The 26,184-nt window shown below is 44.0% G+C and overlaps 1 protein-coding gene across 5 annotated transcripts in view; it reads right to left on the bottom strand.

Moving 5' to 3' along the window:
* Nucleotides 1-4,709: 4,709 nt before the first annotated feature.
* Nucleotides 4,710-26,184, bottom strand: part of B4GALT5 (beta-1,4-galactosyltransferase 5) — a 46,245-nt gene continuing 24,770 nt past the window's right edge. For 2 of the 5 annotated variants that reach the window (XM_083146400.1, XM_083146403.1), the window contains exons 2-9: nucleotides 15,488-15,622; nucleotides 12,798-12,911; nucleotides 12,118-12,239; nucleotides 11,492-11,608; nucleotides 7,815-8,002; nucleotides 7,594-7,716; nucleotides 7,327-7,428; nucleotides 4,710-6,645 (exon numbers count right to left, since the gene is read on the bottom strand). In XM_083146400.1, the coding sequence (XP_083002526.1) occupies nucleotides 6,498-6,645; nucleotides 7,327-7,428; nucleotides 7,594-7,716; nucleotides 7,815-8,002; nucleotides 11,492-11,608; nucleotides 12,118-12,239; nucleotides 12,798-12,911; nucleotides 15,488-15,622 (1,049 nt within the window). In that variant the 3' untranslated portion in view covers nucleotides 4,710-6,497. Of the gene's footprint in view, nucleotides 6,646-7,326; nucleotides 7,429-7,593; nucleotides 7,717-7,814; nucleotides 8,003-11,491; nucleotides 11,609-12,117; nucleotides 12,240-12,797; nucleotides 12,912-15,487; nucleotides 15,623-16,483; nucleotides 16,733-17,649; nucleotides 17,902-18,140; nucleotides 18,160-26,184 lie in introns of those variants that run through there. The other 3 variants (XM_083146402.1, XM_083146404.1, XM_083146401.1) reach the window with 3 other exon arrangements.

The following is a 26,184-nucleotide window of genomic DNA, read 5'->3' as shown; positions in this document are numbered from 1 at the left end:
AAATGGACTCAGTCCATTTTAACATTGATTCCTATGGAAAAATCGGGTCATCGCATCCGATGGTCGCATGCGATGCGATGCGATATCGCATCGCATCTGATTGTATGCCTTAACTTAAGGCATACAATCAAAAAATCGGCAGCCCAGATAACTCACAAGTACCTTATTTTGTTCTTGTACATTTTGTTTTATTAGGGAACTATTTTACTATGCTGTGGATCTGCTACCATATTGTTCCATCTCCTCAGCAAGATGTTGTTGTTGTCTTTTGTACAAGACATGTTTAGTATATTTTATCCTGTAAGCCATATGAGAGTTAGGTTTGTCCTAACTAGGTCCACAAGTTCACTGCCCCACTCGGTCCATATTGGTGCTATCCTTTAATTGGGTGGGTGGGAGGAAAAGGGTCAATTAGATTGGTATAGATTAGCTTTGATGTAGTCTAGCTAAAGACCACTAGTTTACTCTGGGTGTTTGGGAGGGATGGGTAAATTGGATTAGTTTATTATAGTTTTAGCTGGTAGATAGTAAGTGGAGTAGGCGTTAGATGATTAAGGGCTCCAGGTATGCCTAAATTGGGTGTAGGTTATACAGGGTGGGGGGTTTTGGGGTAGGTTTGCTTTGGGAATCAGTTTATGTTTTATTTTGGGTAGATAGGCATATTTTTTTTTATTTTTTATCCTAGATTAACTTGGTCACTGCGAAATATAATAAGCAATCCCTACTAAGCGGGATGCTGCTGTTTACCCCAGTCTACAATCAATATTTCACTATACTGTACATTCTATAATATTTTTGCCTGGTCATGCCTGAATGGCGCCTTCGGGGAATGGTACCTTAAATGTTTTCTGGAGATATTCTGTATCCATGTGATGCCCATACTTTGCTTATCCACATATGACCATATATTTATGCTGTATTTCCTCCTGACTATTTTGCACGTTTACATTGTTTCCCTATATACCCTCCTATATGTTGTTTTTGTTTTATAAAAAAAATTCAAATAAAAATTAGTGAATAAAAAAAAAAAAAAAATCATCCAAAATAAACACGCATGCTGCATATTGTAAATGTAGTTTTTTACTGAAAAATCATTCATACATTAATAAATATAAAAATTGTACAAACACATAAGACAACAATGCAATGACATTTTTCTGGTATTTTACATTTTTTACATCAGCACACACTATGAGAGCAGCATCAATAAGCGGAACACCGTCTTCTCCGGACAGTCACCGGTGGAAATAAATGTTCTTTGTTCTATACCTAGCACAGAAAAGGACCTGCACCTAATCAGTAGAAATATGCACAGTTCTGCCTATCAACTTAGGACACGTAATCTATGGCTTGTTTCAGGATTGCAGGGTATCCTGGACAGGACCAAGAGTACTGGGGGTTTTGTGACTCGGGTAGTTCTGTATCTATTGTACCTTCAACTGCTTGCCTCATTCATTTACCATGTTCCAGAGGGGTGTCATCGCTGCAAGACTGGTCACTGATACAGAAGACAGTACTAGTAGAATACATAGGGGCTGATGCAGAGGTGACAGTGTGCCTCTTCATGGAACATATTTTCACACAGCAAATATGTCATAACTGCAAAGAAGGGGCATTCTAATTACATCTGCACTTATAACATCATATAGATCATGGGTCTTCAACCTGTGGCCCTCCAGATGTTGTGAAACTACATGTTCCAACATGCATTGCCACATTTTTTCCTATGATAGCATGCCAAAACTGTCAGGGCATGCTGGAACATGTAGTTCTACAACATCTGGAGGGCCACAGGTTGAAGACATGTGATATAGATAAAGGTCAGTGAGGGCATGGTAACACAACTGCGGCCTAGGCAGAGTTGGGCAAAAGCTAACATATACATGTCTGGAGGCATATTTGCAGCACCTTATATAGGCTAGGTGCAAGTACACACTCATAATGAGCAGCGGCAAACCAGGTGATCATATACAGTAGCTGCTTCATAAGATCTGTATCTGAACATATGGGCATGTACACTTATTTTTCCATACTCTTGCTTTACCGTCACCAACAGTTCTTCAATAGGTATCAGAACTTTGATATCACTGGCCTGATTGCACTAGGTCACTGAAAGCTTTTAAATGATTGTTGTTATGGGTTACAGCACGTCATTGCATTTTGTGCCAGTTTATTCAAACTAATTTTGTATGCAGTGCCCGGTAATTCTGCCAACGACTTCCGTTTGAATGTACATGTACCACTAGGAGAATATAGGTTTCACAGTATAGTCATTATTTCAACAGATTATAAAGTCAAACAAAAAAGTTACAGAGAACCAATAATGGTCCGTCAAGAATAAGGGGTTCATTTACTATAACAGGAGTTCTATTGAAGATGGCATATTGCTATGGGCAACCAATCAGATTCTATTATTTTCTAGAAGGTGCTATATAAATAAGAAGTAGATTCTGATTGGTTGCCCATAGCAACATCCCATCTTCAATAGAACTCCCATCTTAGTAAATTTACCCCTTAGGGGGGTATGCAATGTGCCACCTCTATTTCCGACGTGGGAAATAGCGGCGGATTCCTATACAGTGCTGTCATTAACAACAGCATTGATGCGGGATCACCGCAGAACGGGCCCGACTTCAGAAGCTGTCGGGCCCGTTCTGCCAATAACGGCTGTGGATTGTATTGATCCAGGCCGCAGATCGACAATCCATGGCTGTTTTCGCGGCCACGCCCCCTTTGTGCCCATCGGCAGGCGGGACATTGAATCCCTTCTGTCGTTATGCGGTCGATCTGACCACAAACGGCCTGGATCACAGCTGTCGGCGGGGATCGACAGCCGTGATCCCAGATTGCATACCACCCTAAATCTTAAGAATTAGCCAGTTACAGTGCCAATGCGTCCCCCTCCCCATTCACAGCAATTAGATGAAGAATGTTTTGGAAAATGTCTAAAATACATTATTCAAACAGCATGTGATTTAGTGTAGGATGTAGATACACACTTACCAATTAAGTTAATAATAATGCAGCTCTTTCACAGAAATCATTTGTAATGTTAAAGACTGACAAAATACAAAATGAAAGTTCATGTGAACAAATGTTCTGTATGTAACAATATGAAATCTGGCAGAACCAATTCAGTATTTACTTCAACCCTTTGAGTGTCAACATCTGTGAGATGAACAGAATATGTGCTAAAATTGCCAGCGTCGCTCACATTTGTTATATAAATTCAAATTAAAAAAAAGTTGTGTAAAGATTGTTTCCTACATAAGGTAAACATTACAGGTCATTATGATGAATAAAAAGGTTTGCTTGGCAATTTTCACACCTATTTTTAAGAATTTACTTGGCACTCAAAGGTTTAAAGCTATATTATTATACAGCTGGTATAAACTGCTGTTATTTAGGACATTTTGTTTACATCTTAACAGGTGGACAAAAATACTGATAGTTTTTTTTTTGAGGTTTGTTCATAATCGTAAATAACCTCCACGCTATAAAGATCTTGCATTAATGTTACATTCTAATACATTCTTTGTAGGAATCTGAAGATTCCAAATTTAGAAGAAAAGGCAACAATGAAAAATGTGACAAATCGTTACCACTAATTGTATATGGTCATTCAATTTATATTCACAGCAAAGATTGGCCATCTTTTTCTTTGATACCCTACAGATGGACTTTACAAAAATACATTTACATCTGAATTGGGCCTTCTGTCAGCTGTTAAACTTAGTGCCTGACTCAGAAGTATTGTATGTTTTAGGGGGGTATTCAGTCCCGGATTCTGACTGTCGGAATACGGGCCGTTCCCGATGGCTTCCGAAAGTACATCGACAGCTGGTATTCAATGTACCGACTGTTGAGTGTCGGAAAGTCCGTAAATTGTCAGAAAGTCCGGGAATTGTCAGAAACGGCCGTGGATCGTCTTAAAACGGACGTGAATTTGACAAACAACGGCTGTTTCCGACAAAACAGATCCAACTTTAAAAAAAGTCAGATTTCATAGCCTTTAATGCTGTTGGTAATGGCAGCATTGAATAGATGAGTGCTGATATTTTCCCTGTCGGAGATATTATCTTTTAAAGGCTAATCGTCAGTGCAAAAGAGAAAACAAAACAAATACAGTATATTCTCAGTATTATATATATATATATAAACACACATACATATGAAGACACAATATGAACTAAAGCATACCAACTTTATCAAGGTTCATTCCTTTCATCTTAGCTGATAAAATAAACTGAGGCCTATCACGCTTGCTACAGAAGGATCATTTGCCAAAGTAAATTTAAAAAAATGTAGACATTAAAATAAAATAGAACATAGCTATACTGTAAGGCAAAACAATGGCGTGTCTTTTAATAAAACACACACATTTCCCATAAATCCCTGGTTCTAAAGGCTGATTCAGGCAACAAGTAGTACTGTTACGCTGGGTATACTATACACTAAACGATATTTCTAGCAATTTTACAGATTCTGATGGATCAGAACTTCAAAATCTAAATATCTATATCTATTATGTGTACACTATGTAGCTGATGAGTACTCAGATGCATCATGAGCTGCATCCAGTACTTTGATGGCTGACAGAAGACATTGGGGCAGATGTATTAAGCCTTACCAAGCCTTACATGGGAGGGGGGGTAGAGATTTGAGCAGAGGCCAGACAACATTCCACAGCATGCCCCCCGCTAACATTGGGGCAGATGTATTAAGCCTTACCAAGAGATAAATGCAAGAGTGTTAAGAGAGATAAACGTCCAGCCAATCAGCTCCTTACTGACTTTTTTCAAACGCAGCCTGTAACATGGCAGTTAGGATGTGATTGGCTGGACATCTATCTCTCTTTATCCCTCTTGCATTTATCTCTTGTTAAGGCTTAATACATCTGCCCCATTGTTAGTGGGGGGCATGCTGTGGAATGTTGACTGGCCTCTGCTCAAATCTCTACCCCCCCTCCCATGTCTGGCATCGGCAAGTGTTTATACAACCTCAATGTTGTGCTGGTTACACACCATTTAGTGTATTAGGCTGAAGAGAGACATGACTATGCATCCTTTGCTTACCAACATCGAGAACCATCTATAAAACCATTGTTTCCACAATATGACCTTTTAGGAAGTATGGCTTCAGTTAAATAGCAATCTGATTTCTGTAGATTGGAGCCTGGACAAAATACTATGGTATTGGCACAAGTATTGATAACAAAGATAGATAAAATACGCACAACGCCATTTATATAATGTCCGCAAGTCAGTCTAAAGAACAGTAATTCAGTCTGTAGAGCCTGCTAGGCTGTGTAGTGTGCAGCTTGATTAAAGTCAGCAGTTGAACAGTAAGGAGAAAAGTCTCATCGTGTCAATGTACAGGAGATATAAATATTACATTGTTAAGCAAAATTGGTTTCATTTCCACTATAAAAGGCAACATATGAAAAGCAACCAGGGAAATAACTGCAGGAAGGGTCAACCAGGTCCCCTTCTCCTCTATGACATAACTGTGGTATAGTATAAATGCATTTTACCCATACAAAATGTAAAATATGCTCTTTAGCCCATGTTTAATAGACAATTATTGGGTCCCATTTATCTTTAGTATTAATATTTACCAATAACAATTGGATATTGAACGCCTCATGTCTGGGGGTAAAGGTGGCCTTATACGATATGACACTTTTCTACATGATACATTGAGCCGATAAATCATGTGAAAAGGGTCAAATCATACGTCATTCACTTCCGCTCACATCGGATACAGAGATTGTAACTGCTACAATATAGATAAATTGTATACTGTGCGCATGCGATACATCTTATACAAAATGACCGCACATGACGTATCGCATGTGATCTAGCAGCCCGGTGCGGAGTTACTGAGGTATCGCATGCAAAGCTGCATCGGATACCTTGGCCTAGTGTACGGGGGAGGGGGGTTTAAGATTTTATCCTTCGAGTCCCTGAAAAAACATATCCCCTACCAGATGATATTCTAGAGAGGACTCAGTTAATGGGATGCACATTACAAATGGGAAATATCTGCACACAATACTGTCTTCTGTCTCCAGGGATCGGAGTACATGAGTACCACACAAATCCGGATCCAGTATTTCATAACCGGGCAAGTAAACAGGAAATTAAGATTATTTACACCAGCACTTCTGTAAGAAGTGATAAATATCTGTGCATATTATATCAATACATATATATATATTTTTTATACTTCAAGCAGAAAATAATATTTCAAGAAAAGTCTTTGATCTCGATAAAAGACAGCTGCCTTGTGGGTCTCATAGATTGTCACTGAATGTCCTGTTAATGGCGTTGGAGTGGAAGCAGCAAGGAATGTACTGAAATCTTCACCATGTCAGGTATCAACATATTACCAGATCCAAAGACCTTTTTTTTCTACTGTTCTGGACTGATGTGAATGTCCTGTGGATTTGCTCTCTTGGCTCGATAGATACAAAGGCAGCAAGATCTGTACTGGATTCAGTAATCACTCACCAGAGCCAGCTCGGGAGTCAGATCTACAGTGATGTTTTTATACAACGCATCGTAAGTGATATTCGGGGAGTAGTTCAGGTTATTTAGGCCGTCCATGCTTTGACGCTCTTTTGATCTTCTGAGCAACACATAGCTGAGGGGTAAAACAGATTAGACAAATATTATAAAACATAGGCTTTAATTACCAATCTTAGATTACTGCCAATTATCACTGATAAATAATGGTGTCTTCTATGTGAACCATTAAGGTGGGTAACTGCTATATTTTCTCAAACTACTTTGCTGCCTTACAGCACTGTGCAATACAGTTCCTGACATGAATGGTGTATAATTCAATGAACTGGATAGTATTTCAAAAAGTAAGTAACATTATGGCTTCTTCAGCATCTGCGTGCATACGCAATGTACATCTGCATGTGCTTTGGTGGCGTACTACAGTAGTACAGAGTGTACTACTCTCTCTGCACATGTTACATCTGCCCCACCTGCAGTGCAGCATGGTTTTGTCCGTTACAGAGAGAATTTGCTTTTGCGGGTGAACCAGAATCAGTCTGTACTTCATTTAATTTATTTTCAAATAATTTAAAATGTAATAAAATGACATACCTATAATGTTTTAAATATACCCACTTGTCATGGAGAACAATCTCACCTTGCAAGCTAAATGATTTGCAGGAGGCTGTTTTAGTGCAGGCATGATAAGGGGAACCACATTTTTAGGTATATAAAGTTCAGCAGAAGCATTTGGACTTTTACACATACATAATGTAATTCAATAATGTTTCTATAAAATCAAAATGAATACCACACATACCGTCCAAGAAACTGGGCTTCACCTCGATGATGGTGCGGAATAGACTTATACTTTCCAATATCTCCTTCTGGCCGCGTTACATTGTAACCTGCATACTGCACCCTAGTGGTAGAGAATAACAACATGTTAGAGAAGTTAAACCATTGTAGTCCTGTTGTCAGATTTATGCTATATACAAATGTGTATACACAGTAAGTTTGCACATTTACTTCAGCCTCCCATGGCCAGTATAAAAGTTGCAGACACTGGACATTTCCCATTCCTTACCTATTCCAGAGATCATCGTCTTCACCACCCCATCCCCAGAATGCATTGGGGAAGCCATTAATTTTCTGAAACTGTTCCACTGTTAGGCCACTAACTCCTCCAAAAAAGTCTTTGTATGGCAGGCTGGGGATAAAAAGGGAAAAGCGTAAATATCCTCATCATCATACATGGGAATGGGAAAGCACATCCAGTGAGATGCACCAGATGTGACTCCAACTTACAGGTACATGTATTTGTCCAGCTTGACAGCGAAATGCCGTGGCATATTGTGACAGCCATAATAGTTCCGGTCATTCTCCGGAATGTGATCAATGTCATGAAATATCAAACAGTCCCAATCCAGATCCTTCATTGCTTCCATAAAGCCGACATTAAAGAGCATTGCTCGGTTAAATGGCTGACTCCCGGCCTATAAACAGAACACAATATGATACAGACTTTGGCAAAGTCTACAATTAGGAACATACATACAGTAGTGTGATGGATTTTAACAGCTTCAGCTACTACTCAACTCATTGCTCTCCATCTACTGCTACACACATAACCCATTATCCTCTTCCAGACGCTCCTGAACATGCAATCCCATAATAGTCTGCTAAATGTCGCTTGATTGCCTGCCATAGGTGAAAACATCAATTACAGCGGAACCAACAGACCAATGTACTGACAGCTGCATAAAGAAATATTTCCAACATCAAACACCACCCATAAGGCACCATAAAATAACAAAAAGGCCAATTAGTAAGTGGACAGAAAATCTTGAACCTAAGAGCTGCTTGCTGTCCTCTGTTTGATTCCCATTCACTGCACATGTCCAACATAGGAGAACTGACCACACACTTTTCTGTAGTTTCAATGACTGATCCTTCAGATGGACGCTGGTGGAACTGTCTGCTTCACCGTCAAAGCCGAGGACATGACAGTGGGATCTTGTTCAAAAGATCTACAGTATATGCTTCATTCAGAGGCAGAACTACCATTGGTGCAGCAGCACGTGCACAGGGGCTCCTAAAGTTTAAGGGGCCCACTGCTGCCCCTGTCACCCTCTTCCTGTCACCCACTGTGTTTTCCTGTTACACTCTGCTTCTCCCTGTTACCCAATGCCAGATTGTATATTGTGAACTTGGTTTGCGGTGGAGGACGGGAGGGCCCAAATGATGTTTTTGCACCTTGGCTCACCACCCACAAGTTTCACCACTGGCTTTATCTAAAGAAAAAACTGACCACACTCAGAGATCACTACTGTGATTTCCAGGAGAGTTACAGCATTGGCATTACTAAACACTAGGTGGCAGTATGATACAGTATTCCACTTTACCAATAGCCCATGCAAAGCCATGGGTAGGTGAATATCTTGATTTTCCTAACACCTACAGCCATGGTTTTCCTAATGAACAGATAGCTAAAGTATAAAAGCAACCAGTTCCAGAAAAGATGATCTGCCTAGCTAATCTGGTGACACTAGCAGGTAGAGTAATTAATGGGATAACCACCAAAGGTGGCAACTTTGTCCCGTGCCAATGGGGCCCTATGAAATGTGTCTCTGCAGACATAAGATAGAATATTTCTCTCATGTTCCAAACTAAAACCCCAGTTCTTGAGTATTGCTTGTAAAGTACTTAAAGTGTTATATTTTCTTGGTGCCTTTTCCTTACACGTTTCAAAATTATATTGAGCTGCATTGATTGGTTCAGCTTGGCAGTTCCTTGGCCAGAGTTGTAACTGGCTAGAACTTTAGCGATGGCTATAGCAAGGGGGTGGTAATAGTATATATAAGGTCGACAGGGGATTTTTCACTGTTTTTTGACCCGAATGTCGACATGGACATTTAAGATGAACCGCATCCCCTCGCATCGCTAGCCATGCTTCAGGCACACTATTTTATTCTCCCACCACGCCCTAGTGGATGGTAGGGCATGAAATACCACCTGTCGGCACATGTTGGCTCAAAAAACAGTGAAAAACCCCATGTTGGCCTTTTGACTGTCGATCTTGCCCATGTCGACCTAATGATTGTGTCGACCTAATGACCTGTCGAGCCAAACCCATGTCTACCTTGACCCATGTCGACCTTGCTGCTAGTCGACCTTGTTGCTGTAGACCCAATGGCCGTATTCCCTTCAGACTTATGTCATCTTGCTGTGAATTTGTGACATGAGGTTTGGGAATAAAAAACCAGTTGTGTAAGTAAGCTGCCAGCAGGTGGCACTGTTGTGCTATACCAGTTAAAAAGGTTATTACAATCTTTGGATAATTAACATCAATTTATACCCCCAACCAGGATTCCCCCCTCCTCATGTACCTGTAGCTTAGCCACACCATTTATGCGTAGGCAGGGACTGCAGCTTACAGTGCAGGAAAATCCTCTTTCCTATTTAGCTATAACTCTGCTTTAACAAAGACCGGATGGATAGAGGGGGTGATTCTGGTTGGTTTGCAAAAAGCAAACTCCTTCTTTAATGGAGAAAACCATTAATGTAACATGAGCAGATAGATTTACATTTGGGTGAGTTATTTTGTTTCTGTACAGGGTAAAAACTGGCTACGTTATTCTTACACTGCAATTTAGATTTCAGTTTGAACACACCCCACCCAAATCTAACACATGGTTTTGTCCGTTAAATAAGGAGTTTGCTTTTGAAAACCAATCAAATTCAACCCCAGGGTGTGCACGACGAGCCGTAGCACACCGCCCCTTAAAGGCCGGCGACTAGGGGTGTGGATTATTAGGGTCAACAGTGTCTAGGTCGACCACTATTGGTCGACAGAGGAAAAAGGCTGACATGCAATAGGTCAACATAGACAAAGGGCCGACACAAGCAAAATGTCGACACATACATTTCACATGTTTTTGTTGTCTATGTCGGCATATGTTGACATGAACCCCCAATTACTGTAAAGCTTTGATCGCCATGCTTCGGGCTCAGCCCACTATTTTAATTTCCTTCTATGCCGACATGGATGGAGAAGTAAGAACAAGTCAATTTAAACAAAATTTAAAAAAAGCAAGAAAAACTCATGTCAGCCTTTTCAACGTCGACATAGTTCCTGTAGACCAATAGCGGAGTGTGAACTCTTTAATAATCCTCATCATACATTCCACTGTAAAGTATTTTCAGCTACCTTTATGATAATACTCATATAACATAACAGCACAATATTGCAGAGACTTTAATACTGTAGTAAAAGCTAAGTACAGTCACACAACACACTAAAGTGAACAATGACAGTATGGAAACAAATATTGGTTCAGGTATAATATTTGATCAGCATATATGAGATGAAATCTAGAAGTTATAATGAGCAGCATTTCAAATTATTGTGGACTCCAGAATCATGGCTGCTATAAGTGAGACAGGGAGACCCACAACTGAATGAAAGTATGAGAACCCTGATGCAAGCAGTGGCGTAGCTAAGTTTTGGGCACAACCCCCCCCCCCCCCCCCGCCACCCATGCAAACCCCCCAATCCCCCGCAGCCTTACCTATCTCGCTGGTCCCGGCAGCTCCGTTCTTCTGCTGAGGACCACCACAAAATGGCCGCCCCCATTCAGCAGACAGTTTCAGAGAAATGTGTGCTATATGGGGGCGGCCATTTTGTGGTGGTCCTCAGCAGAAGAACGGAGCCGCCGGGACCAGCGACATAGGTAAGTCTGCGGGGGATTGGGGGGGGGGGGGTGTAACTATAGCACCGCAGCCCCCGGCGCCCCCACATGCACAGCGCCCCCCCCCCGTGCGGTGGCGGGGGCTGCGGTGCTATAGTTACGCCGCTGAATGCAAGTAAATGTATGGATCCTCACAAAGCTCCTGCTTGTATCATGCAGAAAGAATACCAGGTAGAGGAGGCATTGTATACATACAGTATGCCCTGATTAAGCCATCAGCTTTGGGTCACTCACCTGTTCAATAACGTAGAATGCAAACTGCAATCGCTGTCTCTGGAGCATTGGGATAAGGTGCTTGAACAGAAGAGGGAGATGCTCGTGCCGATTCCGGAACGGGATGAGAACAGCCACCTGGACAGGCAGGTACAAGACAAGCATGGAAACAGTTGCACATACACTTTTCCAACTTCTATATTATTTTACAGTTTCTGGTTCTGTTATGTTTACGGTGGAAAGAAGCTGTAATATTTCTTACATTTTCCATGAAAGATGGAAAATAGATGATAACATACAGATGTAGTCATGCTCATACTTGCCGTGCCAATCGCCACGTGCGACTCCTGTGGCAATTGGTATGATCCAATCACCGTGTGCGCGTCAAATTCGCTCCCATGGCTCACAGAAACACATTGAGGAGGAATATCGCAGCATGGGGATTCCGTGCCGCAGGTGTGAATTTGGCACGAGAAACGTGAGCAAGTGGTGGCAACCCGGCAAGGATGAGTGTGGCTACATCTGTATAGGGAAAACTTGTGTTTCTAGTAAGTAGAGCAGACAAAGAAATCATAATACTTTCTATTATTGAAACAATTCAGTGTTAGAATATCAGTTTGTCAGGCACGGCCATACACAATCTTTACCTTCCACCGTGGTCTGCAATCAGATGGCTTCCAGTGACCTCCCATTCTGATGCCGTCTTTAGCAAACAGTTGGTGGACGTCACTCATTTGCACTTCGCTCATGTTCACATCTATAGGGCCTTCTAAATATGAAAATAAAAGAATATGAGAAGCAGACTTTCAGCAACATCATCTGCCCGGACATCCCATCTTCAGAGGAAGCCCCCAAAATTAAGTCATGAGAGATAAAAGTCATTTATCAAGGGAGGCTCCTGGAGCCCCGCTTGTGTGTTGCAGTTTGAGAGATGCACCTGTAGATAGGAGACCTATATAAAGGCCCATACACACTGGGCGAGCGGCTTTTAGTTTAAAAGTCGCCCAGTGCGTATGGGCCAGCGATGATCAGTGAGTATTACCAGCACATGAGCAACGGGGTGGACGGCTTTCCATAGTGTCCTGCTATGGAAAACCGTCCACCCCCAGGAAAAACATTCAGAAGGGCAAAAATAGCTCAGTGTGTATGCACTGAGCGATTTTCATCCCAGCGATTTTCCCCATCATCGTTGCCATACACGCTGGGCAAAGTCACCCAGTGTGTATGGACCTTTAGACCCACAGTTGTATCTTTGTTATGTAGCACTGACAAACAAAATCACATCTTCCAGTAGAATGAACAACCCTTGTATGTGCACATGACTTACTCATAGAGGGTAGACGCTCTGGGCATTGGAGGTGGGGAAGATAGGTGAAGTCTTCTGGAAGGAAAGTGGTTGTCTGAAGATAAGACTCATTGTGGTTAAAATAAATAGGATATTCTGGAAGGAAAAAAGGAAAAGAGACACTCGTAACAGAACTATAGACTGTATATTTAGTGTATAACCCAGAGATGGAAAAGTCCTAACCCCCCACCTCTTCCTTTTATACTGTACACATTGATTTCCTGTATTGGGAACGTGTTAGCAGGAGAATGGAAAAAACAGACAGTCTGGGTCAGATGTGGGTGCTATGCTAAAATTAACGCAGTGGAGCGATTATCGTCCGACTGTGCAGGTATTGCAATCCCACTCCCACTCGCCAAGGTACTTTGGGCCTTATTTTAGTTCACTCTTTCTGACAAAATCCTTCTTAGATGGACAAAACCATGTGCACTGCAGGTGGGGCAGATGTTACTTGTGCAGAGAGAATTCGATTTGAGTGGGGTTTTACTTCAAAGTGAGATCTATATTGCAGTGTAAAAATAATGCAGCCAGTATTTACCATGCATAGAAACAAAATAACTCACCCAAATCTAATTATCTCTGCACATGTTACATCTGCCCCCCTGCAGTGCACATGGTTTTGTCCATCTAAGAAGGATTTTGTCAGAAAGAGTGAACTAGAATAAGGCCCATTGAGAGGAATTATTTGCAAAAGACTGATAAGAGCAAACCATTTTTGTGGGGTATGTTTCTGCCTACATCTGCATCTGTGATTTTGTGCATAGAAAATATGCAAAAGCCATGGTGCCAGCATGCCAATTCCAGCAGCCATTCTCAGAGGGTTTTTAAAGGATCTGTGACCACTACTGTGTGTATGAAGTTTCTGATGTTTATTACCCTGACACCAGGAGAAAGCTCAATTAAAATTAACCCATTTTTTGATCACAGATTTCTCATGCACCCCAGATAAGCTTATTTATCTTAGGTGCCCACACACTAGAACGATTTTTGGGCCGATTGGCCGATAAATCGGCCGATATATCGCCCGATGTTTACCGATAATCGGTGGAAATCGGGCGATTTTGGTCCGATGAGAGCTCCCGTGGATCTTTAGCTGAATCTTCTGATCTTACGTTCTGCACAAAAGATCAGAAGGTTTAACAAAAGATCCATAGGAACGCACACGGGATCTTGAGAAAAATCTTTGGTAAAGATGTGCGCTTGCCTGAAATCTTTTGTCCAGGACAGGCAAAAGATTTGAAGGCTAATGTGCACATCTTACAATCGCAGATCTTTCTAGTGTGTGGGCACCTAACCTGTGACAGCTGCTTCCTAGTGGCAATTCAGGAGGTGTGTTGGTGATTGTCTCAACCTTAAAAGGCTTTTAATGTTCAAAATGCATCTGAAAATCACACCGTGTGGGTGTTAAGGTGCCCACACACTAGAAAGATCTGCGATCATAAGATGTGCGCATAAATTAGCCTTCAAATCTTTTGCCTGTCCTGGACAAAAGATTTCAGGCAAGCGCACATCTTTACCAAAGATTTTTCTTAAGATCCCGTTTGAGTTCCTATGGATCTTTTGTTAGATCTTCTGATCTTTCATGCAGCACGTAAGATCAGAAGATTTAGCAAAAGATCCACGGGAGCGCGGATTTTCGACCGATTATCGGTAAACATCGGACGATATATCGGCCAATTTATCGGAAATCGGCCAATCTGCCAAAAAATCGTTCTAGTGCGTGGGCACCTTAAAAGTAGGTCTTGCAGTGAAATCAGGTCCCTTGGCGGTGGGCTGTAAGCTTAAATGTTCCATGAACTAAACTTCATAATTTATTTAATTATTTGTGTATTAAGGACTTGGGGCAGGATGTACTAAGCTTCAAAAGCAATAAAATGGAGAGTGATAAACAACCAACCAATCAGCTCCTGTCTGACATTTTTCAAACACAGTCTGTGACATGGCAAGTAGGAGCTGATTGGCTGGCTGTTTATCACTCTCCATTTTATCACTTTTGAAGCTAAGTGCTTCTGTCCCAAGGTGAGTGAGTTTACTGTGGTGAGTGCTGAGTTCTCTGTTTATTAATTTATGCAATGTGGTCAAAGGCCACTGCACCCCAACCTGGGAAGGGCGAGTGCAGTTTGTACCCCATTCCTAGGAATGGTGAAGGCGGTGGTACCCTATATGCATGTATATGTGTGCTAATTAGGCATGTGCAGATCCGGATGTTGGCTCCAAAACATGTGACAGCCAATAACATCCCTTTTTGAGATCCGGGTAAATCCGCATCTGCACATTCCTAGTGCTAATATGTATAATAACAGTTGCTAACCTATCTGCTTGTGAGAAGAAGAACCCATTAAACAAGCCAGCCTGAAAAACACCAGTTTGGGATTTCACCCTGCTCCAATTTCCTTCTAAATCACAGGACCAGGCAGTCAGCCAGAATAGTCCTGCCACCTTTCATCCTGTCTTCCCGTTTTATAGCAGATTAACATCAGTACTGCAAATAAGTACTGCATCACTACAGAACAACCTCCATTATAAATCATCTTATTAAAATGATGGATTATATTTTCACATCTGCCTTGTGTTTGGATTGGGTTCATTACAGTATAGGTGAGGCATTTCCACGAAGGAAAATATTTAGGGAGCAGCATACCCTGAGTAATAGCCTGCCACTATGAACATACCTGTGTCATTAATACTGCTATTTCTCCGTACATAGGCTCCACGCACCACCTGTTCATATACTTGTGCTCCTATTGCCCGCATGTTCTCCCGGATGAGCATACCATGAGCTTGCATCATGAAGAGGTAAGTGTTTACTGCAGACACACAACAAAGAGAGACAATTTACCGGCATGGCAGCTGTATGGGTGCACTGGAAAATGGAGCAATGCATTATCTGCTAGAAGTTGCAACAATGGGGCCGATTCAGTAGCCGGAATAAAAGTCAGTCTAGACTGACTTTTATTACCGAAGGAGAGAAAAATCATTCGATGGTGTGTGACCATCGAATGATTTCTGCATGGGGATGTGCTAGCGAACACACTCTCATAGAGGAAGCAGAAGGTGCAGGATTGGCGAAGTATAAATGTACAGCATCCCAATGCAAACAGTAATTGGTCAACCTATTGATTGTCGACCTTAGTAGTGTCAACCTGCCAACCGCATCTGGGGAACAATGGTACAAACGGGATCTACTGTAGGCCAGTTGTTCCCAAAATTTTTAATCCCAGCGCCCTAGAGTATCATCCTTTTTTTGTTTATGGCACCACTGGGCCAAAAGTTTCTACCTGAGAAATGTAAAACAATATATATATAAAATGAAGTAAAGGTACTTATGTAGTAGCCGGGCGCCTAATTAAAAAAACGTACGCTTGCGCAAGGAAATCGCATCGCATGTCCCGATTTAGTACCGTGCGATCCATGCGATGCGATGGGACCTCAGTAGTTTATATGGATGGAGTATGGATGGACGTTTGTCAGTTACCGCAGCTGTGCTTTCAGAATAAGCTTAAGCTACAGAAATAGCGTAGTCAGTCAGAACTTGCGTAAGTGCTCCTGGTCACTGTCAGAATCATTCTGAGGTGATTAGCTGACAGTGATGGCTGCTTCAGTGAGCGCTCAGAATGTGACAGAGGTGACAGGTGTGGCAGGTGAACAACTGACCATGTTCACCTTGCCTAATTCTGAGGAGGATGCTGTGATGTTTTTTTCAGCGACACCGGTTGCTGCCCGTCACGCAGAATTGCATGAACGGCCATCCATTGCGTCTGTCCATGAAGGAAATCAGGTGGTGCTGCCACATAAAGTCATGCAGGAAAAAAGGTCAGTCTTCGAGCGGCCCACTGGTTCCCGGGGTGCCGGTTCCCCTTCGTGACCCTGGTCCGGTTCATATACTCGTGGGCAGAGGAGATGACCAGTGTGCTGTTCTGCGAAAGGGAACATGTCCATAAAAACAACTGTGCAGTACAACAGTTTGATGAGGGAGGCATGTGCCATGGATTTGCTGTCACAGCCGCAGAGGCAAATTGGCGGCCCTGGCATGGTGGTAGAGGTTAACGAAAGCCTCTTCGTCAAGAGAAAAACCCATGTGGGGAGGATGCTGCCTCAGCAATGGGTTTTCGTCGGGATCTGCAGGGAGACAGGTGACAGGTGCCTGCTTTCTAACTGCAGTGGAAAGGAGAGACGCCACTACGCTGATGGCTGCGATCAACTCACATGTCGTTCCCGGATCTATAATATACTCTGATTGCTGGAGGGCATACAATACAGACCAACTACAGCATAGAGTAGTGAATAAATTACTTAGTAAGATCGCATCGCACGCATCATATGGCACTAAAACGGGTCATGTGATGCGATGCGATTTCCTTACGCAGAATAGCTCACTAAGCAAATTGCTTAGTGGGCACCCGGGTACTACATAAGTACCTAAGTAAATTGTATTTATATATCATCCTTAGCTTCAATTATATAGTGATGGACATGATTCACATATTTTATGATTTGCAGCTACAAGCAGGCATCGAGGGGCCTGGCTAACCCTCCCACGATTAGGCCATGCCCCCACAATTTTACCAGGGCCTGGGACACCTGGCAGCCCTGGCCTTATGCTCTGTTTTTGCCTGTTATACATAGGCAAATCTAAGGGGTGGTCCGGGGGTGCACCGGACCACCCTTCAGACCACCGGTCACCGCACACACAATTAATGACAGCAGGGCAGAGCCACTAAACTAGAGCCAGGGCTTCACAATACTGAGGCCACAGAATTACTGATAGGTATACAGAGCTACAGAGCAGGGGCGGAATTAAAAAAAACAGGCCGCCGCACACAGTAATACTCACTGCCACTCTGGGGGGTGGTGACAGGCTACAGGCATAACACAGGTATCACAGCAGGAGGGCGGCTAGAACCGCGCTGACATCCGCGGCTTCCCGGCAACTGAGGCCGCGGCATGTGGCAGGCCCCAGTTTTCAGAGAGTGGAGCGGTGATGCGGGGGTCCGGATCTCCAACATGCTGCAGGGGGAGTCACACGGCCGCCAAAACCGAACTGCGCCCGCCCCGAACAGGATTACTGGGAGTGTGGGCAGGGATGAGGTCATGCGGTGGCCGCACTAACCAATGGCGGGTAGGAGGCTGCCGCGTCACCGCGTCCCGTCCCACGCTCCCAGTAATGCTGTGCGCGGCAGGCACAGTCGGACATTGACAGCGGCGGCAGCAGTAGTAATGCAAAAACATAAGTGCCAGTTAAATGACAAGCGGCTATAGTTGGGCCGCTTGTCATAGTAATAGATGTCAGTGCGGCGGGCCAGACCTAAGCCGCCTGTTGCCCACCTCTGATCTAAGCAAACAAGCAGCTCCCGCAGCGGTCAATGCTCCCGCAGCGGTCCGGTAGCCAATCAGGAGTGGCCACCATTAAAGGAGGTGTGGCCATGTCCCCTTTTCATATCTTTTCAATAGATTATACATGAAAACACTTTGTGATCAGAGATGCCCCGGTCCCATCCTGTAGAATGGGGTGCTAGATGCAGAAGGGGCAATTATCTTGGGTAGTAGTACAATGTCAAGCAGCAGTTAGATGGGGTAGTAGTAGAAGGAGGGGCAGTTACCCGAAGATAGAAGTTCAACAGGATCCCTAGGTTACAGCAACAGTTGGGATCCAGGCTCGGAGGCCATATTGTACACCCTCTGCTATTTGCAGGACACTGCTCAGCCCTGCATTACCTGCCCATCACCATGTAAGGAGCGGGGTATTCCGGGAGATTCCGGCTTGCAGTATGCAGGAAGTATATGCCCTCTTGGCAACAAGCATGTATTTCCCCTTAGCAACGAGCAATCCCCACTCCCCCTTTGATATGAGCATTTAACAACTCCCTCTTGGCAACAAGCATGTATTCCCCCTTGGCAACGAGCATGAAGCCCCCTTGGCATCAAGCAAGAACCCCCTAGCAATGAGCATGTAGGTAAGCGGCACTTATGTGTCAAATATGTAATGGGCATTACGGTTTGTTATATAGTATGTAATGGGCATCATGATGTGTGGCACAATGTGTATTGGGCATTACGGCGTGTGGCTTTATGTGTAATTGGCATTACAGAGTTTGCTAAAACGTGTAATGGGCATTATGGTTTGTTATATAGTATGTAATGGGCATCATGATGTGTGGCACAATGTGTAATGGGCATTATGGTGTGTGGCCTTATGTGTAATTGACATTACGGCGTGCGGTTTTATTTGTAATGGGTATTACGGAGTTTGATAAAATGTATAATGGGCATTACGGTGTGTTGTCTAATGTGTAATACCACTCCCCTTTTTGTGATGACATGCCTCCTTTCCATGAGGTCACATCCCGTTTTCGCTGTGCGGCTTCGCAGCGCAAAGGTCCGTCCTGCTTCAATATTTGGATCTGGGACCACCCATTACCATATTTCTAGATTCACCTATGCTGTTAGATTGAACATAAATAGATTCAAGGCACCCCTGCAAGTGTTTTGAGGCACCCCAGGATGCCAGGGCACACAGTTTGCGAACTGACCTAGGCACAAGGTCTGGAAGGTAATTCTGCAGGGTTATGAAGACTATGGTCTGAGGGAAATGTCACAGGAGGGCAGTTGGGAAATTCAAGATTGTGGGCACAAATTTATTAATAATTACTATTATACTAAAATAAAGTGAAAAGGGTATTTTCACACCCTTTTTGCATTATTTTAGTAACACCTGTGTGCAAAAAACTGCTCCAAACACTTTAACCCTTTGCAATCCAATTTTTTTTTTTTTTTTGCAATTCGAACAGTGTGTTTAAAGGGGATGCGGTCATTTGGTCGAATGCATTATAGTCGAATGTCATTACATCGAATCCATTAGGTCGAATTGCTAAAAGGTCGACATGATTCTAGGTCGACATGGGAAAAGGTCGAAATGATTCTAGGTCGAAAGGTCATTAGTTCGACAGGTCATTAGGTCGACAAGGTCATTAGTTCGACATTGTCTAGGTCGACATTCACAAAGTCGACATGGGGTTTTTCACTGTTTTTTGAGCCGACATGTGCTGACAGGCGGTATTTCATGCCCTACCATCCACTAGGGCGTGGTGGGAGAATAAAATAGTGTGCCGAGCGTAGCGAGGCACCGTGCCCGACGCATTGCGAGCGCAGCGAGCGATGCGAGGGGATGCAGTGCACTTTAAACTGTGTCCATGTCGACTGTGTTGACATTCAGGTAAAAAAACAGTGAAAAACCCCATGTCGACTTTGTGAATGTCGACCTAGACAATGTCGAACTAATGACCTTGTCGACCTAATGACCTGTCGAACTAATGACCTTTCGACCTAGAATCATTTCGACCTTTTCCCATGTCGACCTAGAATCATGTCGACCTTTTAGCAATTCGACCTAATGGATTCGATGTAATGACATTCGACCATAATGCATTCGACCAAACGATCCCAACCCGTTTAAAGGTTTCAATTAATTGTCATTTTTTTTTTTTAATTCATAAATGGTCTACAGTGAATGTTGAACGATGTTAATGCAGGGTTGCCAACCCTCCCGGAATGGCCGGGAGGATCCCGAAAATCGGGTCCCCCTCCCGGTACCCCGGAAAGGGGGGCAACCCTCCCGGATTCCGGCTGTCCCCTTCCCCCCCCCCTCATTTACCTTGTGGTGGCAGTAGCCCGTAGCGTTAAATTGCCGCGATTCGCGGCATTTCGTCGGAAGGGGGCGGGGCTAAATATGCAAATCGAGCAATTTTGGCCCCGCCCCCTCATCGGAGACCCGCGTATTGCGGTATTTGCATTACTGGGGGCAGGGACTGATGATGCTCCATCAGGCCCCGCCCCCAGAAGTGATGTAGACAGTCTCCTCTCCGGGGTTCTCCCAGAGAGGAGATTGTAAAAGTCGGCAACCCTGTGTTAATGTCCTTATTTTAAAGTGGTTCACCATTGGATCTGCTAGGGCTGTTGAACCTGACTAGACGTTGGACCTGAAAGGGTTAATTCCAATTTTTTTAGTGCAATCTGGTCAAATTTAGAAATAAATAAAATACAGCAGTGAGCCCTGTAATAATAATGCATGGCATGCTATAATTGGTACATCCGTGCAATATAATCAGTTATTGCATTGCAAAATGGACCGATATTATCACATACGCATCCTTAGATCCGGATGGAGTTAAATCAGCCCCTTAAACTTGCTAGAGGGCTCATAATTGTTATGGGTGGCCCTGTTCATGCACAACATAGTTTGTCGATGTCTTGACAGTTTTATTAATAAATGGAAAGTAAAATTGACCATGTAAAACACAAATGGGAATCTGCTTTTATGCTGCAGAACGATTTAATTTATCAATTTTCAAACAGACTGCAGCAAGCAGAGTATCAGATGCACTCAGTTAATCATAAACATCTACCGATCATCAATTCATATTTTGCAGCTGGGTTCCAGTATCCCCAAGTGACCTTTCTCCTGACAGACACACATGTGTATTTCCTGAGGTCAGCGTGACGGTATCCGGACTGGTCATAGACAGACTCAGTATAGACAGTCATATGGTCAACCTCTAATGGTCGACAGTCAAAAGATCGACAGTCAAAAGGTCGACAGGATTTAAAGGTCAACACACAATAGGTCGACAGCGTCTAAAGGTCGACATGTAAAAGGTCGATAGGGTTTAAAGATCGACAGGCAATAGGTCGACATGGTCAAAAGGTCGACATGAAACAGGTCGACATGCATTTTTTGACAAAATTTTCAGACAACATGTGCCTACCATCCACTAGGGTGTGGAGGGAGAATAAAATAGTGTGCCGAGGCACCAAGCCCGAAGCATGGCGAGTGTGAGCCATGCGAGGGGAAGCGGTACACTTAGACAGTGTCCATGTCGACCTCTGTCGACATAGACAACCGAAAAACATTAAAAACTCATGTCGACTTTTTTCATGTCAACCTTTTTCCTGTCGACCTTTTAACCATGGTGCCCTTTTACCTCTCGACCATGGTGGCCTTTTTCATGTCGACCATGTAACCATGTCAACATTTTGCCTGTCGACCTTAAGACTCTGTCGACTTTGTGACTGTCGACCATTAGTGGTCGAACATATGACTGTCTATGATGAGTCTATCTATGATTTATACCATAACCAGCGTAAAGGCCCCCTTACATTATGCGATTTGGGCACGATTTTGCCCGATTCGGATGAATCGGGCCGTGAAATCGTCCCAAATCGCATATGGTGACATCCCCTCCGACCCGATGCGCGGCCCCGTGCGCATCGGATCGGAGATGGGAGGTCGGACGGGCTGCACATAAGATTTGCTAAATCTTATGTGCTGCCCGGAGCCGTGCTCCCCCACAACAGGGGACCTACCAGAGTCAGGCGCAGGGAGCCGGGCAGCATCAGCGGGAGCAGGGGGGGCGGCGCAGAGTACCAGGGAGCCGGGCAGGAGAAGACGCTGCAGCAGCAGCACTTCAAAAAAAAAAAGGGCCATACAAACGCATAGGAAGCCATTCATTGGCTGAGACCTCTCTCAGCCAATCAGCGATTGGCTGAGACCTCTCTCAGCCAATCGCTCTCAGAGACCTCTCTCAGCCAAACCTCTCTCAGACCTCTCTCAGCCAATCGCTCATTGGCTGAGAGAGGTCTCAGCCAATCAATGGCTTCCTATTCGTTTGTATGGGGTTTTTCTTTTTTTTTGGGAAGTGCTGCTGCTGCTGCTGCTGCATCGTCTTCTCCTGCCCGGCTCCCTGGTACTCTGCACCGCCGCCCCCCCTGCTCCCTGCCCAGCGGCTTCCTGCCCGGCTCCCTGCACCCCGACCCCCCCCCCTGCCCACTCTCTGTTTGCGGGCATATTCCTGCTGCTGTCCCCCACTCCCATTGTCCCTGCAGCTCCCCGGGAGTGGCATGTGATAAATCGCATGCGATTTATCACATGCAAAACTTGGCACATGAAGTGCCATCGCATGTGATCCCTCCCGGGGAGCTGCTGGGACAATCGGGTCCGTTATGACAAGTCGGACAAATGTAAGGGGGCCTTAAGATGCTTTCAAGCTTACAAGCCTCCTACAACGTCCATTATTTCTTTTTGTAAGAGCAAAATAGAGGAAACAAATGCAATTTTGGAAACAAGCACATTAACCCCCCTGGGCAATGAGCATGTAATCCCCCCCTGGGCAATAAACTTGTAATCCCCGTGGCAACAAACATGTAATCCACTTGGCAACAAACATTTAACCCGGCAAGGCAACGAGCATGTAAACTCCCCCTGGCAACAAGGATGATATTCCCTCTGGGCAACAAGCATGTAATCTTACCTGGGCAACAAGCATATTAACTCACCCTGGGAACAAGCACGTAATCCCGTCTGGGCAACAAGCATGTGATCCCCCCTGGGCAACAAGCATATAAACTCCCCCTGGCAATGACCATGTAATCCCCACTGGACAATGAGCATGTAATCCCCCATGGCAACAAGCATGTAATCCCCTGTGGCAAGGAGCATGTAACCCCTGGAAATGAGCAAGAAACCTCTGGCAACGAGCATATAACCCTGGCATTGAGCATGCAACCCCTGGCAACAAGCATGTAAGTAAGCAGCACTTATGTGGCATAATATGTAATAGACATTATAGTATGTGGTATATTATATATGGGCATTACGGCGTGTGGTATAATATGTAATAGGCATTAAGGTGTGTGATATAATGTGTAATGAGCATTACAGCATGTGGTATAATGTGTAATGGGCATTACGGTGTGAGTTCTAATATGTGATGGGCATTACAGTGTGCGGTATAATATGTGATGGGCATTACAGTGTGCGGTATAATGTGTAATAGGCATTATGATGTATATGACATGCACTGTTCCTGTTTTTAGTATGTGTATGTCAAGGTGGATGGTTTTGTCAGATTTAGTGAGGGAGGTGGTACTCTCACTCCACGTAAGGGGGTAATCTAATTTGCTAGGAAGGGTGTAAGGATAAAGGGGTAGGTGCTGACACTCGCCGAGGTGGGGGGAGTTTTAATGAAGGGGTACTCCAATTGAAAAGAATCATTGGCTGCAGCTGTCAGGTCAGAGGTGAGGCTGTCTGCGCTCGGGGGCAGCCATTATATGGTCCTTCTTGCCACAAATACTCCCACCCTCCCTGCCTGCTCCACACCACTACTAGTGTTTAAGGGGTTGGGGGCCACGAAATATACTAGTGTATGGGGCCCCAAGATTTATGTTGCCGGCCCTGCCAATGCATGACACACAGTAATTCAATCCTTACCGAAAGATCAAAGTTCAGTTATCTCAAATTATTCCTGAATACCATAAATAGACTGTCTAAAGCTAACACACATTTGGGCAGATGTATTAAGCCTGGTCAAGTCATAAAGCGGTGATAAAGTAGGTGACAACGCACCAGCCAATCGTCTGTGTTTGAAAAATGACAGATAGGAGTTGATTGGCTGGTGCATTATCACCTTCCATTTTATCACTTTACCTATACATCTGCCCCATTGTGTGTTGATTCTGTCTGTAAGATCCATGATACCAGTTACTGACAATTTCCCAAAAGATACAATTCAAGTACTGTATAATACAGAGAAAGTAACTGGATGATGATGATAATGATAGTTTTATTTATATAACGCTCTTTCTCCACTAGTTCTCAAGGCACTTATGATAGAGGTTCTGTGATAACTATTACCCCAAAGACACAAGGCACGAGGTACTGCATAGCATAGCAATGGAAACTTACTTCGAGGACACAAAACAAGGCTGACTGTCTCCAGGGGAAACATGTTCTTTGTAGTGTAATCCCACAGCCGCGATTATCAACCTGTTTTCCAGGATTCGTATGGCACAAAAAGCTGAGCAAAACAGATTACACAAAGCTGTACAAGAGAGAGCGGAACTGTTCTACAGGTAATGGACTTGTAGAATGTCATGGCATGGATACATGCTTTCTATATAATAACGCATATCAGTTTACCACAACTACAGATTCATGTTTAGTCCCAGAGACATATTTTAACAATTTCCTTACAGTGTTAGTTAATCATTATTGACAGTTCTATAAAACATAGACTCTCTCATGTATGTTATCGTAAACGCTCAGGGGTGGTATATAACAGGTTTCTCTAACAACATTGGTATCCGGATATCTGACAGACATTGGGCCTTATTTTGGTTCATTCTTTCTGACAAAATCCTTCTTAGATGGACAAAACCATGTGCACTGCAGGGGGGCAGATGTAACATGTGCAGATAGAATTAGATTTGGGTGAGTTATTTTGTTTCTGTGCAGGGAAAATACTGACTGCTTTATTTTTACACTGCAATATAGATCTCACTTTGAAGTAAAACCCCACCCAAATCTAATTCTCTCTGCACATGTTACATCTGCCCCCCTGCAGTGCACATGGTTTTGCCCATCTAAGAAGGATTTTGTCAGAAAGAATGAACCAAAATAAGGCCCATTGTCTAATGTCGGGAATACACTAGGACCTTGATGGCTAACCTTGGCACTCCAGTTGTTGTTTAACTACACATCCCAGCATGCTCTGCTTCAGTTTTGCTATTTGGCCATGCTAAATCTGATGATGTGTCTGGGATGTGTAGTTCAACAACAGCTGGAGTGTCAAGGTTAGCCATCAAGGCACTAGGAACCACACTGTGTGTGTGTGTGTGGGGGGGAAGGGGGGGGGGGAGTAACTGTGGAGAGTGGGGGCCATGCTGCCCTAGTTAACAAGTTTCTTCCTCATCTGTACTTAACAGACGAGGAAGGGGTTTGTTAACGAGGCAATGTTAACTGCCGCACACCGTAATGCCCCTGCACAATACGCCGCACACCGTAATGCCCCTGCACAATACGCCGCACACCGTAATGCCCCTGCACAATACGCTGTACACTGTAATGCCCCTGCACAATATGCTGCACACAGTAATGCCCCTGCACAATATGCTGCACATAATCTCACTGCACATAATCTCACTGAGCACAGCAGTCAGCCTCCCAGTGATGGGAGGCTTGCTGACACTCACCGCGCGGGTCTGGCCGCTCCAGGCTTCCAGGAGCTCGAGTGCTGCGGCTGTCTGGCTGACACCCAGCCTCTGACACTCACCGCACAGGGATGGCTGCTCCAGGCTGCCGGGAGACATTGGGCTGCGGCAGTCTGGCCGATACCCAGCCACTGACACTGCGTGGAGCTGGCCGCTAGTACCTGTGGTGTGGCTGCCTGGCTGACACTCTGTGTGGGGCTGGGGCTGGCTGCTTTGTGCCCCCTTTGCCCCCCTCTGTATCTGCGCCTGAGGGAGCACAGCGCTGTGTTTCCTGTCAGACGCTAGAGGTCAAATATGACCTCCAGCGTCTGTCTCCTCCGAAGTGAGG

Source organism: Crinia signifera, chromosome 6 (assembly GCF_055691185.1).
Source record: "Crinia signifera chromosome 6, ASM5569118v1, whole genome shotgun sequence".
Taxonomy (NCBI): Eukaryota; Metazoa; Chordata; class Amphibia; order Anura; family Myobatrachidae; genus Crinia; species Crinia signifera.
Note: the sequence above shows the minus strand (reverse complement) of the source record. Positions and strands in the feature narration are given on the sequence as shown.